Source organism: Colletotrichum paranaense (assembly GCF_030867605.1).
Source record: "Colletotrichum paranaense strain IMI 384185 chromosome Unknown Scaffold_1.1, whole genome shotgun sequence".
Classification (NCBI taxonomy): domain Eukaryota; kingdom Fungi; phylum Ascomycota; class Sordariomycetes; order Glomerellales; family Glomerellaceae; genus Colletotrichum; species Colletotrichum paranaense.
Genome location: NW_026848959.1, coordinates 3,827,060 through 3,842,003, shown reverse-complemented (window position 1 = coordinate 3,842,003; position 14,944 = coordinate 3,827,060). Strand labels below are relative to the sequence as shown.

The 14,944-nt window shown below is 54.1% G+C and overlaps 4 protein-coding genes across 4 annotated transcripts; 2 read left to right on the top strand and 2 right to left on the bottom strand.

The window, feature by feature from the left end:
- Positions 1-862: 862 nt before the first annotated feature.
- On the bottom strand, positions 863-3,226 carry CPAR01_01343 (uncharacterized protein; the record flags this gene model as incomplete). The annotated part of the gene is made up of 2 exons (XM_060485632.1): positions 863-2,161; positions 2,213-3,226. 2 exons carry the CDS (start codon positions 3,224-3,226, stop codon positions 863-865), a joined length of 2,313 nt encoding a protein of 770 aa, XP_060356489.1.
- Positions 3,227-6,709: 3,483 nt separating this feature from the next.
- On the top strand, positions 6,710-6,961 carry CPAR01_01342 (uncharacterized protein; the record flags this gene model as incomplete). The annotated part of the gene is made up of 1 exon (XM_060485631.1): positions 6,710-6,961. The coding sequence occupies one exon, from the start codon at positions 6,710-6,712 to the stop codon at positions 6,959-6,961; it is 252 nt and encodes an 83-aa protein (XP_060356488.1).
- Positions 6,962-10,604: 3,643 nt separating this feature from the next.
- On the top strand, positions 10,605-11,673 carry CPAR01_01341 (uncharacterized protein; the record flags this gene model as incomplete). The annotated part of the gene is made up of 3 exons (XM_060485630.1): positions 10,605-10,712; positions 10,875-10,976; positions 11,056-11,673. 3 exons carry the CDS (start codon positions 10,605-10,607, stop codon positions 11,671-11,673), a joined length of 828 nt encoding a protein of 275 aa, XP_060356487.1.
- Positions 11,674-12,078: 405 nt separating this feature from the next.
- Positions 12,079-14,201, bottom strand: CPAR01_01340 (MBOAT family protein; the record flags this gene model as incomplete). The annotated part of the gene is made up of 5 exons (XM_060485629.1): positions 12,079-12,185; positions 12,245-13,106; positions 13,161-13,739; positions 13,810-13,877; positions 13,943-14,201. 5 exons carry the CDS (start codon positions 14,199-14,201, stop codon positions 12,079-12,081), a joined length of 1,875 nt encoding a protein of 624 aa, XP_060356486.1.
- Positions 14,202-14,944: the final 743 nt, after the last annotated feature.

Below are 14,944 nucleotides of genomic sequence, written 5' to 3'. Positions count from 1 at the left end.
GTGGAAAGGTGAAATAGTAATTCAAGAGACATATAAAAAATCAGAGTTAGCATCCCCTCAAGTCTGACAGGACCTCGCGGTGGCTTCTTATATTATTCGATACAAATTATGAAGCGGATACTGACTGGTCTTGGCTGTACAGAAAACCGGCGTACAGAGTTAACGAAAACGAGCAGTCTAGGATCTGCGGATTGATCAGAGCTCTCTATACGGCAAACCGACCTATAAAGCCCTTGGCCAATCGTACAGGGATATTAGCCTTACAGCGTAGGGCGTACACAAGGGCGTAGACCGCAGCAATCGTAGGCATGACATATGTTCACTACATTGCGGGGTGATGCTTTCATTTAGAGTTGGGTTGAGGTTTGGCCCGCTATTTCGTCTTGGATCCTCGTAGAATCATATATTACTGCCCTCCATCGGGTGTATATGTATAAGATTGGCTTGTAAATGCACCAAAAAAAAAAAACGGCAAGTCGCTACATTAATGACTAAAACGCCTTGACGCCTGGCAGGGCACTAATGCTGATTTTCTTCCTTCGCAAGCTTGCGAGTATCTGTTCCAAATAACATAAAATAACGAGTAGATGGTTATGTGCTCGCGGAAACCCCGTAAGCCAAAATGTACATCGCGAAGCATGTTCAACGGTTTTTGTTGAGTGGCATGATTACAGTGATGTAATATCAAGAAATGATCGCCTGAGGGGTATCAATATCGCACTTCTTCTGTCCAATACCGGGCGCAAGTCGCAAAATGGCGAATTCGAAGAGTGGTCCATACTCGGCATGATTCCCATTTTTACAGACGACGAGCCACATGTGGGGGTTACGGCCCATGACAACCTGCTGTGACACGGCCGACTTATTGTTGTCGATAGACGCTGCCTCCTTGGCGATAGACGCTGTCTGCCGTCCGTGGCGGCGCCACCCTTTTGCCGTCTAAGAACTTGGGGCTTCTGCCGTCGTAATACATATTGGGCGTTTGCTGCTGCCTTCGTGCTTCGTATGCTCGTTGTTCCTCTTCGTCAAGCGAGAATGCCTTCTTCAGCCAGCCAAAAGCGCTGCGTTTCTTCTTCAGTCGCTTTTCTCCGCTCGCTGTCATCTGCGAGTCGTATGTCATGGTCGTGACGTTGCTCAACATGCTTGCGCCTCCTAGACGGGATGGTGCGTTCCTCTGATGAGTGGGATAGTACCCAGACTGGTGACCATAAGGAGATCTAGGCTGCGCACCAGCAGTGAGCGGCCTTTGCTGTAGTGGAGAGTGTGGACTCGCTTGCACCGGGCGGTAATATTGGTGTTCCGACCTCGGAGACGGTAGCACCGGCGGCTGCTGTACAGGTGGAGAGAGCTCGTTCGCTGCATGATAACGCTGCCGCTGGTCATAGTCAGAACCGTAGGCGGAATCTGGAGCCTGACGCTCCCGAGGAGACTCTCGCGCAGTGTGATGAAGGTCTGATGACGGGGGTGGAATTTGGATTGACTCTGGAGGGGTCGTCTTCAAAGAAACTCTCTGGCGAAGCGATGTCTTCTTCGTTGGGAGAGGCGCCTCGCGCTGGGGCTGGTATTTGCTTGATGATTCGGTCGGGGCGGGTGAAGGCATGCGTTCCTCTGGTGGCTGTGGGGTGTAGGTCCTTGGTTGGAGTATGTATAGCGGTCCGTCGTCCAGTGTCACCTCCACCTCCTCCTCAGCGCTGACTGGCTCAGTTATTGGGCCGTCGGGAGTCTCCAGAGTGAGCTTGGGGGCGATAGGCTGCGAGCTCTGGTTGGTGCGAGTAGTATGGCTTGTGCGAGCCGTCTCGTGGGAGTGGTTGGTGTTGTGAGAGTGTGTGGTTTTATGAGATTTAGTGGTCGTTTGTGAATGAATTGTGTTGTGAGAGTGAGAGGTGTGGAAAGATTGCATGGTGTTGTTTGAGTGCGATGTTCTATGGGTTTTGACCGATCGCTGATCAGGGGAAGCTACTGGCGATGGTATCTGCATTGGGATGTCAAAGTAGGCCAAATTGGAACTTGACCTCCCCCCAGTAGAGACAGAGCCGCTCACACTATTCGCGCGCAGCGTAGAGCGCCTCGGGTCTCTGGGAGGTGAAACTGGCGGTGAATTTGACGGCGCGTCGTCGACTCGGGCGCCTTGTAGCGGTAAGCTGAACGGCGGAATGCTGGCCTACAGAGCGGTTAGTTTTGGGTAGACCACAGGGCGATTGGCCCGACTTACCCAAGTTCTTCGACTCACTTCGCCGGCCTTCTTGCTCATTTCAGCCACCATCTTCCCCAGCTTAACGACCAAGGTATTCAACTCCTTGCCTTGAGCTTGCAACTCTACAAATGCGTTATACCACCCCTCAGTATTGCCCTTCATTGCGGCATAGATGTCAACCACGTCTGGACGATCTTGACGCCAACTGCCTGCATTCTGGTGAGCCAGATAAACAGCAAACTCCTTTGTTGCGGCGAGGCCATGCTGCACATCTTTGTCGTACTGTTCAAGCTGGATGTTGGTGCGAGCTACGATATGCTCAATCTTTTCGTTGCCCTGAACGATCTCGAGGCGGAAATTGCGGTCCTCTAGCAGTTTCTCAAAGACTTCGAGGTTCTCCATGGGCAAGCGAAGGTAGTCAATCCTCTCCTTCAAATCGTTGGTCGCCTGCTCAAAGTCCTCCATGACCACCTCGAGAAACTCGTCCACCTCGTCGATGTGACCCTGCAGGATACTGACGACCTGGGCGGCGCTGTTGGCCATGCCGTGAAGTAGCAAGTAAACGCCAAATGATATCTGCGCCATGAGCTTCTGGAGCTCGTGCTGCTGCTGGCCGGGGCGAAATCGCCAGAGCATATCGGGTAGGTCATCTTCGCGTTCCTGGCTAATGAGCTCCTCGCGACGAATCTTTGCATCAGCAGTTTTGAGTTTCGGTTTCTGAGTAGGATTGCCATCGGCGACTTCGAGAAATGACTCGGCGAAAGCGGCCTGCATTGAGGGGATGGGATGGCGAGGGACCTTGGGGCTACCCAGTGTCGGTGACTCGTTATTTGTTCGGCGTGTGCTGCAGTCTGGGATCTGGGGCACGGTAGCCGTGGTCGGTGTTCGCTGAGCATCCTCATCGTCACTCTCATAAATGGGAGAAGGCAGGTCGTCTGACGGGGGGAAGAGAACGATTGGCAGGTCCAAGCTCAAGTCGAGGTTGTTGTTGGCCCCGAAGGACATGCGTGGGAAGCCCGTTGATGTAGCCATGGCGTACAGAAGAAGCTATGTCTGGCGAGGCTATAGACGAGCGGCAGAGACCGTTGGCGTGCGACAACTGCCACAGCCGCTCGACAGTACGGGTCTGGTGGTTCGGTCGGAGTCGTGCGATGCGGAAGGTCGAATAGCAGAGTCGGAGATAATAACGTACGACGTTGTGCGACACGGGCGCTGTATGGGAGATCACAACTGTCACTGCTGGTCTCACAAGTGTTGGTGGTGGTGGTGGTGCTTGTTGTACGGGGTGTTGGGTGTGCGAATGGCTGGCTCTGGTTGGATGAGATTGGCAAAGAGTCGAGATGTTGCAACAAGCAGCCGCGTCGAAGGGGAGAAAAAGGACGTGTTCAGCAGTCGCGGATTGACATGACAGGCAGGACAGCCCCTGGAAGGTGAGAGAGGGGGGTTGAGAAAGAGAGGAGCGAGCAAGAATAGATCCGGGGTTGTCGCAATGGTGAAAAAGGGCGAGCGGGCGAGCAAGGAGGGATGTCGGAGGCAAGGTAAGGCCAGACAGGGTAAGGTATAGATTATAGTGTGAAGTGGGATAATATTAGGATTATGAGTAAAAGGGTTAGGCTCAGGACAATGAGAAGCGAAAAAGAAGAACCGGGAAGGCCAAGCGATGACGGCGGGATCGGGACCGGGAAGAAGGCTCAAGAGTCAAGGCTCCCGTCGTACGCTCAGTCGTGTATCCGTACAAGAATGGCGAGAGGGGCAGAGGATAGCATTCCAGGGCGGAGATGGACGAGGCGAGGGTTGAGTTTGAAGTCTGAAGAGGAGGGACTGGACAGTTGAGGCGGGCCAAAGTGTACGGAGCAAGGTAGGTAGGTAGTGAGTGGTACAGACAGATAGAGAGTTGGATCTCAATTCTACCTCGTGGCCTTGGAAAAGAGTGACAAGATGGAGCGACAAGTCGAGAGGAGGGAAAAGGGCAAAGAAGCTCTGTTGGTAGCAAGGTACGTAAGGCGCCTCTCGCTGGGATGGTAAAGAAAGCCCGGAAATGCAGTTCGCGAGTGAGAGAGCGTGGTGTGTGGTGTGTGTGTGTGTGTGTGTGAGAGGGAGTGACTTGCGCGGCGATGGACCATGAGATGGGATGGTGTGGGATGGGATGGGATGAGATGGGGGTGCCCTGGGCACGAACCTGGACCTGGACCCGGACCTGGACAGACGTACATCCATCCACCCACCCTCCACTAAATTGAATTGATTGAACGAAGGTGGAGGGATGAGTGGCTCGAATGCCGGCGACTACGCTAACGCAAGGAAAGGCAAGACCAAGCAGGTGGGCAAGGTGGGTGGTGGTCGCCCTGCTCCTTTTTTTCACCACCACTTTACACACAGTAGATACCTCTTACTTCGTACCTGAGGTACATTTGCTGCTACTTTGCGATCCATGGCCATAAGTGAGTGAGTGGTGCAAGCAAGGTAAGGTACGCGGCGCGCAGCGTGAGGTGCAGATGCAAAATGGTGCCAGTGCCTTTTTGGGTACTGAGGGAAAGGGTTGAGCCCGAGGTCTATCATCTTAGGTAAAGCAAGTATCTCCAAGTAAGGTAGCCTCCTGGCTGTACCTCCCTAGTCGAGATTGTATTCCAGATACATGCTCCGTGGGGATGCCTGTAAGGTATTCGTACCATACAGTACGGAGCAAGGTAGGAAAAAATACTTCGGAATCCCGACCGTAAGGCTATGTACCTCGCCCAGAAACAAAATGCAGCTTGGGGCGAGTGCGAGTGCGTCTGTCTACCGCAGTATGTACATACGTGTTGTTTCTGGCAGGGCTCCAGGATTGAGTGAGAAAAGAAAGCAGATACTGCTGCTGTTGGTTGAACAGCACTGACACACTGACCTTGACGCCCAGTGGCAGTCACTTGACATTGACAAGGACGTGGAATCGGGCAGGCTCAACTGACACCTGCGACCGCCGCTGCCATGGGACCATTACGGAGTACCTGAACCATGGGGGCAGAGCTCCAAGAGAAGATACTTCGATCCAAAACTGTTCCTTGCCCCAAGGTAAAGTACTCTCACATGTATATTCGTATACACTCTCTCCCTTTACCTCTCTCGTTCGAGTCTCGTGTCTACAAGCGGCGGTGTTTCTTCGCCCTTGCAGTTATGACACTCGGCTTTGGTTCCTATGGAATGCCACTCTTGCTTCCTTCTCCTTTGATGAAATCTCTTCCATTACCTACTTACCTTAGGTGCTTAGGCACTCCCCGAAAAGGTCTTCGAGTACCTAGCTGGAGGCCCTCGTTCGATTCTTCATCGCCTCTTCCGAGATTCATTGTATTACTTAGTCATTCCAGGCAATCAATTGAATCGCTCTATTGCTTTGCGGCCCCCCCCCCCCTCCTCTCCGCAGCCATCACATTGCTCCAGGTCATTAAGAGAGAAAAAAGAAGGGAAAAAAGGGACGCCTCATGTTGGCCCCAGCAGAAGGAAGAAAGGAAGGACCCAGCACCACCCGCCCGTCCCTCCTTCCTCCCCCTTGTGAGTTGAATCGTTTCCCATGGACCCCTGCCGCCCTTGCTCTTTTCTGCCTTAGCGCTGCTTCTTTCCTCGAACCCCTGAGCAAAACGGGGAAGAACATGGCGAGCTGCAAAAGGGAAAGGGCCCAGAACCACCCGACGCTCCTCCCAAGACAGGGACTCACTTGCAGGGTCCCCTACGGAGTACGAACCCGTGGACTACCTAGTACTCCGTACCTTACCTTCTTACCTTACTTACTACGTGCCTACCTTACGGAACACACATCAGCCCCAACCTCGCCATGGAAGATTTCACCATCCTCACCACCTCACCATCTCAAATGCACCATGATCAGTACAAAGTACTCACCAAGACCTCGCCCTAGATCCAGGCCCAGAATCAGCACCACTTTCTCCCCCCAGAGCTCGCTGCTTGAATTCGAAATCGTCTTTGCGCTGCCCGCACGGGCTCAGGGGACAGAACAGCCCCCAATCACCCCGGACCCTGTCTTCAACCTACGCAGCACCTAACCTTTCTCTCTCTCCACCCCTCAATCCTCCAATACTTCCAACTGCCACCCCTCTCGTCCGGCGAAAAGCGGTCTCCGGCTCTCGACCTCTGGCCCTCCAAACTCCAATTTAACTACGGATACTCTGTACGGATGGTGATGCGCATCTGCATGATACTGAAAACCCTAGGTGTGGCCCTCGATGATGAAAAGGGAAGCGCAGTCTATTTGCTCTTCTTCCTTGTGCAGAGAGCAGGTCCATCTTGCTTGGCACCACTGGACTTACTGACTGGGTTGCCTGACTACGAGAGCTGTGACTGACTCCGTCGCTTAGACATTATTCGATGGTGTCCACCTACGCGTTGATTGTGTTAATAGGTGCCCTCCTACCGAGCAGATGTCTTCACCCACTTCCCTTTCCGCCCCCTACCTTGACGTGTGGTCTAGGTCCGGGACGCACTCGACACACTGATGCTAATGCTGCAGCCGATGCCGATAACATGCCCGTCGAAAGCATCTTCTGCTTGCTTCTGCAGCATCAGAGTCAAATCATCCCCTCCAGGCTGCTGACAAGATGGGACGTCCCAGCTTTCAACCCACCGAAAGAAACAAATCAGCCCCCATCCACCGACGCAGTCATTGCGGCTAGTATATGCACGCCAAGGCAAACGGGCAGATGTTTCGTCAGCCACCAAACACGGCAGAAAGTACCAGCCAAACTTCTGCTGTCTGCGGCCTGCGGCCTGCGCTGACTGGCACCTCGAACTACTTAGTACCTACAGTACACGATGCTTTTCCATACTATCAATCAAATCCAACTCACACCTTTCTGCCGACAACCAACGGGAGACAAGGTGCCTTGTCCTAGGGCTACGAGACTATTTCCACGATGCAGGACCGAGTCTCGATTGGGATCCAACCCCCTGCTCTTGACAGCCAGTCTGGGACGTCGTCTTACCACAGTATTGTTCAACCGCTGACACAACTTCCTTTCATGGCCGAATACGGATGCTTTGGGGAAGTTGGTCGTCGTCACCCGTAATCCAGCCCATTCCAGAAGTCATCCTCCGGCTCGCCAATCAATAACTCGCATTCACACGATGAAATTGATTCATAGGAGAGGGGTATCCGTACACTTTGAAGGCACAGCCTGCGAAGGCCGCCCTCCCACTTTGCCCAAGTGCCGTTACATGTTCCATTTGACGCGCCATTGAGGGCCCACATTCAATGGTTATGGCACTTCGCACTGCAACCTTGCCATCCAAAGGTGCCTCTTGGGTCTTTTGTCAACGACGACAGGGCCTGAAGAAGTCCTGGCGATGCGATTATTTGCTTCGCCTGTTTTTGGCCCAGCCCAGGCCATACCCGCCGGGCAAATACCAAACACAGCTCGACAAGTACAGTCTACTGTGGTATAGACGCCAGGAGCGCCCGCTCACATCGGCATGAGATGTGCCGTTGTGTGGAGGTTGAGATTGACCATATTCGCGGCGTAAATGACAAAAATCACTTAATTCGCATCTCATGATATATCACAGGTCTACACCCGAGAAGCATTCCAAATTCGGTGTCTAGTTATGTCCGTCAATGGGGGCACGATTCGCAAAACGGGGTGTGCAATGCCGATGCCCCAGATACTTATGGTACACTCTGCTCTCACACTCTTTATTCCTCTAACGCCTGTCGCGGGCATCATGTCCTAGTTGGTCTTTGATCGCACGGCCTTCGATGTTTGAAGCGGCGGAAGCTAGACCTGAGTCTCAAACCGCCGACCGTGTCGACAATTGACACCCACCATCTCGTGGCTTTTGCTCGAGACGAGTTTGTGTTAACGGCTCGCCTCTCCGGCCTCATTTCCATCTGTGGACATAGGCTCACTGAGCCGATCGATCGGCCTCGTCTCCCGACCATGGAGCCCGCTTATAGCCCTTGACTCTTCCCGGTAACATCTTTATCGATCGAGTGGAATATTTGACCTGATTTGCAGCGTTCATTTGGGTCCTTAACTTGAATTTCCCCAGTTGTTGACCGCCGTTCAAGATTAGTTGCGACACCCTTGACATGGCTGGAACAGGGGAAGGCGAGAAGAGACGAGAGCCAAGAAAAGACGAGATGAACCGAGGAGCCTCATCGGGTTCGGTCCAAAAGCCCCTGACGCTGACTATAGAGCTAGTCTGTGCGAGCAACCAGCGCGCTTTTGATGGAATGACGACGGAGCTTGCTGGGCAGTTCATGGGGGTTTACTAGGCCGAAAGCCTCGGTCCAAAGAAGCGCGACGCTCAATGTTAATGTTGACTATCGATCCTACTCCAGCGCGTCTTGGGCCGGTTATTTTACAGACACAACCCAACGGCCGATGCCATGCGGCCCGTTGTGACCTCCTCAACTCCAATAAAAGCCCAAAACGGTCCGCTGACGATTTCTCCTGACCCAATGATACGGGACGAACCAGATTACCACATCTCGCTCGGTGGCTCATACAACTGCAATTGGTAACGGTTCAAGTCGGTTTGGCGAAGTATTGGTTTTGGCGGACATTGCCAACCCACCTCTACCTTAGCCATGGGAATACGACCGTGTGGCCATCTTGAGGGTCTACAGGGCAGACGACGGAGAGTTCGATAGATGACGGGCATGACGATGTGATGAGCCACAACCTTCCCGGGGGCTCATGTGGGACTTTGACAAGTTTCTTCCCGTATTACCGTCGCCAAGGGGTCGCTCACGTCACGATAGCCATTGTGGCTCCTGTGGGATTGGGCCATCGATCTCCTTTACATTTCGACCCCTCGCGGTGAAATTTCACCGTGGACAAATATTGGCTTCGCAGTGGCTCCTTCAAGGGTCGGAAAGTGGCGGCCGTATTTGTATCGCGCTTCTCCTTCGCAACGCAAGCGCGGAAATGACGGGCATCCACGATTCAGCGCATCTTGCACGACAAGCGCGGCTGCAAGGCCTGTCCTGGTTTCGATCCCGTCATACCGCCGTTCGTGCGGTGCCCCTTGTGCCACCTTCGGCCTGGAAGTCTGGGACACCTGTCGATCGACGGTCGGTTCATCTGGAGATCGATCTACAATCTGCTTACCAAAGTTGAGAATCATCTACTTCTTCTCTGCAGGAGCCTCACCCCGCAGCATGCACCTGTGTCAGGGGAACGGCAATACAGCAACGGCGTGATGGACTACGGATACGTGGTGGCCAGAAACCAAAAGCAGTCGCGCCAGCCGAGCCACAATGGCTATGGGCTCTCTCAGCTGATTATTCGAGGATACCTTCTCACTGATTTAGCGGGAGGAGGAGTTTGCGCCCGTTCGGATATATCCTCACTATCGAAGGCTCCTGCTATCATCAATTATGGCTGACGACGAGGAGCCACTTCTCAGTCGAGCACCATCATATTGGATCAGCTAACTTGGCGTCAGCCACACAACATAGCCCAAAACACACGGTGGCATTCTTTACCTGTCTGCTCAGCAAATCCGGTTCAGCTATTCTCGGCTGACCGTCTTACTCGCTACAGTCGAACCCCAAGTTTGGGGAGGGAGACGCTTGTGAGAAGAGATGGACATGTCGCGGGCGGGATCTTCTTTTCTGACGCTCTCGGCCGAACTCGAGAAATTCAAGAAAACCCACGGTTTCCCCCCTTATGCTCCCGTTGACATCGTACATGAACCCCCCACATCATCTCCGGCTAACTGCAGCAACGGTCAAGACCCTCTTTGGTGACCAGGTTCCTCGGCCACAAAAGCGGATAGAAGAACCAAAAAAAGAGGTGTCGGCATCGGCCATACCTATCGTGGAGCCGTCGGTACCTGTGTACAGCCTTGGTAGACCTTTATGGTCGCATTCCGCGGCCCAGCTTACACATTGGGCCTCGCGACGTTGCTTACGACTGCTGCACAGTCCATGGTTGTCGAATCAGTTCATTCTTCAATGGGGTCGCAAGCTGGCATCGACAGGAAGAGAAATAACAACAACAACAATAACAGAAGATACAGTAGATAGCACCCAACTGTTCACAGTCGCGAACATCATCAACCATCATTACTCTGTATCAATAATCGTACGGTCTCCCGCATCAACATCCGGCACGCGACATCCCGTGAGACTCGGCGCGCCCTGCCACCAAGGTCCAGGTTCCCCCAGCAGCAGAAAGTAATTGCGATTTCTCAGCCAGCGCCGAGCGGAGACCATCCCTGCGAACCAACGACCCGCGCCGAAAGCCAAGGCCCACGTTCAAAATCCTCTTGGGTCCTCGAGCAATTGCCCCGTCCTTCTAGCTCAACTCCAAAACTTCATCATCGTGAAGGAAAATTGAGAGGGTAAAGGGCTTCACCACTCCCCCTTTCCCCCCCTCAATCCTAGCCGGCATCAATCACCCCCCGGCAGATCACGATGTTCGCTGCATTCCGCTTCGGGAGGGATCTTTGGGATCCTTCTCACCGCTTCGAGACCTCATGGCTGCTTTCTCCCTATCTGTTGGCCGCGTGTCGAGCGCTAATTGTGAGTCTTGGCTTCCCCTACTCTTCTCTGTCACGCTTGAGGACCCTTCGTGCATTGTGGTGTCTAGCACTGTCGTCACCATCCTCTCAGCGCGCAAATGCCCCTTTAACCACCACCAAACATTGAATTGCTTGTGGGAACTAACACGTCTTTTTCTCGCAGAGTCTGTACATCTTTGTCGTCCGCTTCTTCGTCATCGGTTGGACCTGTACTCACGCCGAAGATGGCGGGTGCAAGGTCGTCGGCCAGAGCTTTTCCTACTTCGTAAGTAAACCTCGAATATCATTGTGTGCCAACATGGTGAACAGGGCGCAAGACTGACTTGAGGGATCCCCCTCCGTAGACTGTTCTGACCTACTGGGGACTCGCGTTTTACTTCCTCATCTCGGCCATCCACACCTTCACCTACGCGCACTCTGGGACCCCGCTGCTCGACCGCTTCCCGCGACCCCTCCAGGCCCTGCACGCCTTCTACTATAGCACCATCGTCACCTACCCCTTCATCGTGACCATCGTCTACTGGGCCATCATCTACTCGGCCCCTTGGTACACCGAGCAATTCGAGGCCTTTAGCAACATCTCCCAGCACGGCCTCAACTCGGCTTTTGCCCTCTTTGAGATCGTCATCCCGCGCACCAGCGCCGCCCAGCTCGAGTGGGTGCACATGCTCTGGCTCATCATCGTCCTCGCCTTGTACCTCGCGCTCGCCTACGTCACCTACTACACACAGGGCTTCTACACCTACGACTTCCTCAACATCGACAAGAACGGCAGCGGCAAGGTGGCGGCGTACATTATCGGCATCGCGGTGGCCGGTATCGTCTTTTATCTCATTGCAAAGGGCCTCATCTGGTTGAGGGAGTGGATCACGGAGAAGAAGCTGGGCATGGACGGCAAGTTTGCCCAGCAGCGCTTCCGCAACTACGATACGGAGCTGGGCACCATCACCTCCAAGCACTGAGACCGGAAATAAAGTCAGAAAGAGGGAGCGAAAAGGAGGAGGGTAAAAGGAGCCTAAGCGCATGCCCATTTCAATCGACAGAACACGCAAACGTGGTGACTTATATGTATGTGTATATGTATAAAGAGGGAGAGACAAGGAGAAGGAGTCTGGACACGGATTTGGGAGCAGGCACTGCATTGTTATTATACCCCGGAGGGACCTCAACTAATTTTTGTCCCCTCCTTGTCATGAGTAGCATCACAACGTCGAGAGGCGCAAAAAGGGAAGAGGGAGCGAGTTGCATCAAGTAATAGTACAGCATAATAATTGTCTAGTATCATAATACCAAACATCTAAGAATCGCTATTCAAACAGGTAATTTTGCTACAAACGTTTTGGGTGACAAATGAAGGTGAACACCCGTCAACACTTTAGTGAAATGCCTCTTCGCATCTCGGCCTCTCTGATTTCAAACATGACCTGGACACCCATGTACAAAGAGGCAAACGCACTCATAAAGAACAGCGCACCTAGAGAGATCAGGATTAGTGCATGCACTTTCAGGGGTAAGAAGGGAAGATGAACTTACCTGACCAGTCGTGCAGAATTCCAGAGAGAATGCTCTGCAAGCCGTCGAGTCCGACAGCGAAACCGACAAGGTTGGCGATCATCATCATGAGCACATTCGCAACAGCTCCCACGGCGCAGATCCGCCGGTACGTATCCGGTCTGCCCTCCCACTTGCGCGCGGGGAACAGGAGCTGCGCGAGGACCTCGGGGAGCAGGAAGAGCACAATGAGCCAGCCCCAGATGAGCAGGCGCAGACGGATATCGTGCCAGAGGGCGACGAACGTAAAGACCAGCAGGTACGTGGCGATGGAGCGGACGGTGGTGGCCCAGGAGCGGAAGTTTGCGCCGCCGAGGGGAATGTAGATGTACCGGATGAGCCAGCGGTTGTAGGAACGGTGCCAGGCCTTCCAAAAGGATTTCGGGGACCAGTTGTTGGAGACACAGCGGAGCATGTTCTCGGGAGCGTCGACGCCGTCGATGAGGGCCCAGAGGCGGAAGAGGCGCCAGGGCAGGAGGAGCTTGAGCCAGATGATGTGGAGGTTGAAGAAGGAGAGGAGGGAGAGCTGGGCGGGCGTGTAGGTGGACCAGTCGGGCCCGGCGTGGGAGATTGCGCAGACGTAGTCGTAGTGCAGGACAACTTCCATGGCGAGGAGGCCGAGGAGGAAGCGGACGGCGTAGCGGATCGTGCGCGGGGTCTCGATCGAGGCCGGGCGGTGGCGGAGCTGGGAGATGAAGTCGTTGTAGCACATGATGGGGCCGACGAGGTAGAGGGGTGCGTAGATTGCGTAGGCGACGTAGTTGCGGAAGGAGTAGTCCTTGGGCGCGGCGGAGATGGCGAGGCGGTCTCGTTCGGAGAGGTTGGAGGGGTCGAGTTGCTTCTTCTTGGGGACGTCAGTGATGTCGAGGGGGTTGGTATGACAGAGCTTTGATCTTACCTCTAGGGGACTTCCGTTGCGTTGATCGAGGCTGAAGTAGTAGTCCAAGTTGAAGCTGATGAGCCGTAGGACGGTGATGTTGAAGAGAATCTCCCAGCGGTTCATGAGGCCGCCATGACGGTCCATCCATGTACCCCACCTCACGAGAAAGGGGTCTTCATCGAGCAAGTTCTTCGTCGCGGGCGGCGGGGTGATGTGTCGCGCAATGGCGGCGAAGCGGTACCCCTCGCAGAGCTCGTTCGCAAAAAGCATGCAGATGTTGAACGTCCACGTCGCGGCGGGGACGTAGCGGCGCGGGAGCCGGGTCGCCAGCTGGTAGTTGATGTGGAGGATCGCGAGCACCTTGAGGGCGGAGAAGCCGTGCAGGGCGACGAGGAAGACGAGGGCGAAGCGGTAGTCGAAGGAGGCACGCTGCTCAAGGCGGGTGTCGCCCTGTTCGGAGACAGACTTTTTGTGCAGGTCCGAGGGGATCGGAAAGACTGTGTTCCAGAGCTTGCGGAGAAGGGGGTGGAAGGCCAGGAGGAGGGCCATGAACGGGAGGTTCTCGCGGAACGTGTGGTATTGTGAATCGGATACGTCCTAGAAAGAGAAGTCGGGGGTGAGCTGGAGTCGATAGGTTGGGTAGGTTTGCGCATTGTGTGAAGCTTACGATCTTGCGACCCGGTATCCAGCCATCACGGAGGAAGCGTTCGTAGTTGTGGTATCGAGGGTCAGAAGCTAGAGGATGGAAGCATTGAGCATCAGCGGAAGGTTCATCTTCGGAGGAAGAGGACCAGACGTACGCCTTGATACATCATACGCGATCCAAAACATGTATGGCACGATGAATGAAAGCAGAAAGATGTAGAGGAGGTATTCCGGTGTCCCCCATTTCGACGGTTGGGAGCGGCTTTGGACCTTGTTGGGCGGCTCCTTGCTCTGCGCGGGATCGGTTCGGGCCTCGACGATGGTCTTGTAGGGAACGGAAGAGGAGCTCGTGAAGCGGGTGTCGAGGTTATCGAGGTCGTAGATGCTCCTCAAGAACTTGAGGATGGCAGCCATGGCGGGCTGGCTCGTGGATGCAAAGCTCCTCGAGGAACTTTGTGCACGTGTACGTGTAGAAGAAGCCGAAGAGGCGGAAAGGGAGAGAGAGTTTCAGGTTTGAGAGTTTCTAAAACATCTCGTCAATGTGTGTGTAGAGAAGGAAAAGCTCTCAAGAGCTGTGCCAGGTTGTGAGTTTCGACACTTCGGTGTGTTGATTCGAGCAAACGGGAAAAGGTTGGAGGTTGTGGGAAATTGGAGATGAAGTCTCGTGGTCGCAACTTCCGTCCCATGTGTCCAGACAAGACCGGGGACCTTTAGTTTGGGGGTTATTTTTGTGACGCAAAACCGCCTTTTGGAGGGATTGGAACCTGGAAGGGCTAAGCTCCAGACAGGCGGCGGCACGCATTCCCTGCGGTGGATGCACAGGTACCTCTTTACCCCCCGCCGCGTGTAAAAAAAGGCTAGCTTACACTGCCCGCAAAGCCGGGGCTTCGGGGCACTTTTGGACCCAACGGAGCTTCAGCTTGCGTACCCAATTGGCCGGGGAGCCGATCGACAGAACCCCTATTGTGGCACCTGGGGGGAAGGGATGGGTGCCTCGGTTCCTTGTCAGCTTTGCTTCAGACCAGTCTGGCCAATGGTACCAGACTGTTGCAAATCTGACCCCGACGACACGATGACCCAGCTCGGTTATACGCGTAGCACTCGTCAATTGCTGAAAATGCTTGTGACCCATGGATTTGGTGTAGCAAGGCGTTGAA